The 4,644-nt window shown below is 33.1% G+C and overlaps 1 protein-coding gene across 2 annotated transcripts; it reads right to left on the bottom strand.

The window, feature by feature from the left end:
- Positions 1–1,784: 1,784 nt before the first annotated feature.
- LOC132266378 (plasmodesmata-located protein 7-like) lies at positions 1,785–4,227 on the bottom strand. Of its 2 annotated transcripts, XM_059767230.1 has the most exons (3): positions 3,420–4,224; positions 2,528–2,641; positions 1,785–2,141 (listed from the first exon to the last, which is right to left on the bottom strand). In XM_059767230.1, exons 1-3 carry the CDS (start codon positions 4,147–4,149, stop codon positions 2,134–2,136), a joined length of 852 nt encoding a protein of 283 aa, XP_059623213.1. In that variant the 5' UTR covers positions 4,150–4,224; the 3' UTR covers positions 1,785–2,133. The 2 variants fall into 2 exon arrangements, with proteins under 2 accessions (XP_059623213.1, XP_059623214.1); XM_059767231.1 differs by lacking the exon at positions 2,528–2,641 and having other exon boundaries at positions 3,420–4,227.
- Positions 4,228–4,644: the final 417 nt, after the last annotated feature.

Raw genomic sequence — 4,644 nt, forward strand, 5'->3', positions numbered from 1 at the left:
ACTCTAGAAGCTTCTCTCAGTGTGTTTGGTACTTTGGAGAATATGAGAGAGGAATGATATTGTGCAGTTGGTACTATCTTATCGTCGTACTGCACAGTGGATCATCATCGATAATATTGTGGACTTTGATTTGAATGTTGGAATATTTTGAATCTTCTTTTGGGATGGGCCGGGCCTAAAACAGTTGGGCTTGGTCTTTTTGGGTGTGAGTAAGGCCAGATTGAGTTGGACTTGAAGATATCCGCCATGAAACTCACTGGTCCTCTTTTGGGTTCTTTCTTGATTTTCTATTTGAGGATTTGTTTTTATTTTGCAATATTTCCCTTTGGTTTTCTGTACATTAAAAAAAATAATAATAACTTAAGACATTAAAGACTTTGATGTAACCAAATTTAACCGGATAAACAAATTATTATAAATCCACATAGCAATCATAGCTACGAAATCATTTGCATTGGTCACATATGTTATACACACCTAAAGCTAGAATAGTGTGTGTATATATATAAGTGTGTGTGTGTGTTGTGTGAGTATCATCATACGCATGATATTACTTTGAGCACCGATTTGGGAAGAACCTGTCAGAACAGGATCTAAGTCACATAAAGTGAAAGCAAGAGCAAAAGCGAATTTGAGAGCGGGAGCGTAAGAAAAGCATAATTAAGTGATAAGTAGTGAGAATGAGAGGGGAAGTGACACCTGTTGAGAAAGATTGTGTAACTTAGAATAAAACTCCTTAATACTTCATATTTACAGACTGAAAATTTTGACTTAATTCAATGCCTTTTAACTTACACTTGTTATGGGAGACTCTTAATAGCGTTACATAATATTTTTTAAGTCGAACACAAATGAACACATACACCGAGACACATAATCCAAAGTTTCCTAGAAATTCTTCCTTGTATTGGAAGTACCATGTCATTAATATCATGAAGCAGTCATTTTTATCATCTAATTAGTGAATAATACGTTTCGTTATTACGTACTCCTGAATTATTAAAGTTTCTCTCACACACTAAAATGCATAATGAATATAAACATGACATCTTAATTAGCATGCATATGTCTTTTCTTGTTTGGCTCTTTGCCAAACATAATAATATTCTTAGGTTTCTTTGCCGAAAGATCACCATATGTGCATGCTTGATTACCTTTTTAATCAATATATATATATACATGCCAGACTCTATCTCTCTCTCTCCCAATCAATCAATCACACACACACACACTGCATTCATGCATGCATGTTCCTGGAACCATATCCCCACCATACATGCAGAGAATTAATTGGTTTTGCTAACCCTATTTTTTTTACTTATCATCTGATCATAACTCTACAATTCTTCTTTGTATGAGAGAGAATATACATACAGCAAAATAATATATTTTTCTTTATATTTGAAAGAGATAGAGAGAGAGAGAGAGAGAGAGAGAGAAAGAGAGAGAGAGAGCCAACATGTAGTCCACTACATTTCTTGTCTGCTTTTTTTTTTTTTGGGTAAGTCATTTCTTGTCTGCTTGATGACTAATAAAGTATAAAATGATTAATCATTTGAGTAAGTGCACCAGATTTTTTTTCTTTTTTTTCTTTTTTTTTTTAATAATTACATTGATATATCATTTACAATCATGTGACACTTAATCAAGTAATTAATTAATTACTTACATGCTGTATAATTCAATCAAATTATTTCGCTTTCAATAAAAGTATGAAAAATAAATAAAATCAACCAACCCAATATATATATATATATATATATATATATATATTGATACATAAATGCAATAATAGGACCATGTAAATAGATGAAGAAGCAACCCTAACACATCATGAAGGAATCATCATCTGCAACTTTACAGAAAAAAGAAAATGCCATGCATTTTTTTGATCATATTAAGACAAGACAACTTTAATTGTCAAGTGGAGAGGAGGGTGGAATCTTAGCCTCCTTTTCCTTTCCTTTCCTTCCCTTTTAATCTCCTTTTGGAAAGAAATGTAATGAAATTCTAATTAACAAAAAAAAAAAAAAAAAAAATTAAAAAAGCCAAGTTGACAACATCAAGAAATAGAAAGGCAGCCAAAAAGCAAATCAGAGGATGAGGCCTGAAGGTAGGATTCCTTCTTGTAATTTATTTACCTGCAAAAAGCAAAGAAAGATAAGAAAATGGGTTCAGTAATGAGCAATATTCAAGACATCATCATTTATTTATTTATTATTATTTATTTATTTATTGAGATATCCATTACAAAATGTTAGAATAAGTCTCTTTAGTCTTACGTTATCACACCATCCAAGTTTTGGAGATTGAAAGACTACCTCATATATTAGACTTCCATCAAGTTTCATTTTCCTTAAATAATCATGATTGATGAAGTAATGTTTGGTAGAGTCGTTAGAAACTTATGATCTGGATCAAAAGAGCATCATTTTCCTTTCTTTCTTTCTTTTTTCGTAGTCAATCAAACACTAAAATGAATGATGAATTGAAAGGAAAGGAAAGAGAAAATAGAGAAGGAATTTACCATTTGACCCAAACACCTTTCTTATGAAAATTAAGAAAATGATGAGTAGAGCAACCACGGCTAATAATCCAATGATAATCGCAAATGTCTTCTCACCCTCATTGTGGGAAAAATCTGCACTCGCAGATGAATTAAGCAAACTATCATATTGAGGGTACGTGTTTATGTATTAACACAAATACTTGTTGAATTCTGATTAAAATATAATCGTTATCAAGGAAGACATTTATGAAAATAAAAATCTATTTTGATACTAAAGATAAAAAATTGTGAATGAAAGAAAATATAGTAGTAGTATTGCATTTTATTTATTTATTATTATTATTATTATTTTTGACGTAAATGAGCATTTCATCATTAATTCTACCCACAATTAAAAAGAGGTTTCTTTGGGGACAAGAAATATCTAAAAAACCAAGTTAGATATATACTTATTTCTCATTCCCTCTCATTTTTTAAAGAAAATAAATACAGAATGGAAATGAAGGGAAATAAATTTTCTATTTTCTAATTCTCTTCAATTTCTTTTCTCTAATTTTTCTCTTTAGCAAACTGACTTCGAAGAGATGAACACCTTAATGATATATCGTCTTCTTTTAAAGTGAAAATGAGAGAGTTTGAGTCTCCTCATCTCCTACCCAATATATATAGATATACTTGGACAGTGTTACTGTACATTTTAAATACAAATCTAATGTCTTACGTAATGGCCATTAATATGGTATATTCTGTTTTAAAATTGTTCGAATCCTACTTGGACAATATTGTGGGAGGAGGGAGATATCGATATATATATATATATATATATATATATATATATATATATATATACAAGTTATCTATATATAATCTAATCTAATTGAGTTTTGGGGAAATTTTGAATTATACTAACCTTTATGAGATATGGAATACAGATGAGCTCCACTAGTGGAGTACCTTGCATAACACTTGCCCAAGAACACATCTCCATAAACTGCATTCCCACAATCACTCCTCAACCGTCCGATCGCCTCCTTCACACAATCCTGACACTCGCTCACACTCAAATCCCCAACACACTGGGCCACACCCTGTACATCCCCGGATCCACCCACCCTGTATGGCCCACCAGCCCCACCCAAACTATCCAACATCGCATCCTTACCGTTGATCAAATCCGAATCATAATCAATCGACGGCCCACATTTCTTCAACACCACAGCCTTGTCCTCCACGCCCATAAAGGTAGTGTTATCGTACTTGGCGAAGCACCCTTGTAACTGTACAGCCCCGCCGCAGGACTGCGAGCACAGCGCGCCGAGTTGACTCACCGAGCGAGCCAGGCAAGCGGCACAATCTGGCATGGCCAGGTCACCTCGGCATTGGTAGAGTCCGTACACAGAGTCCTGTGGGGTTGACCCTGTGATGGTGAAGTTGTTGTAGGATGAGTAGGTGGCTGAGTTGACCAGGGAGGTGAGGAGTGAGTTGAGGTTTGACTCGTATGGTGAGTTTGGGATGTATTTGATCTGTGAACAGCCTCCGTAGACAAAGGAGTCTATGGAGGAGTGAGAAGGAATGAGAAAAGATGAGAGAGAAAGTAGGAAGGTGAGGAGTGAGAGAAGATGACGAACTGAGATAGCCATATGTATACAAAGAGGACAGAGCAGTGGGAGTTTGTAGAGTTTGTTATGAACTTCAACATGACATGACGGTCTCTTATATATTTCACTCTCAATGAGCTTGCAGTGAGTATTTTAATTATAAACTTTATTTTATTTTATTTTTTTTAAAATTTTAAATTTTCCGAATGGAGAGTTTAACCATTAACTGAACGAATTTATTGAAATCTAACAGAAAATAAACGTCACTTATATATAATGAGATTAAACTTACAAAGATAACAAAATAATTTTTATTTTTTTATTTTTAATTAAGACTTAAAAATTTCACCACTTAAAATACGACTCTTATAATTGTCGAGTACTTAAGTTTTATCAAATATCATTATATGTCATGCAACGTTCAACTAATGAATATGGCTCCCACTATTTAAAATGTGAGAATAGTTTTTGGAAGCTAGCACTCAAAACACATTTTCTTAATTCAATCGACCAAGTTATATATATTTTTAACTAATT

Source organism: Cornus florida, unplaced genomic scaffold (assembly GCF_030987335.1).
Source record: "Cornus florida cultivar Cherokee Brave unplaced genomic scaffold, ASM3098733v1 CherokeeBrave_3.0.0_Hap2_Chr07, whole genome shotgun sequence".
Taxonomy (NCBI): Eukaryota; Viridiplantae; Streptophyta; class Magnoliopsida; order Cornales; family Cornaceae; genus Cornus; species Cornus florida.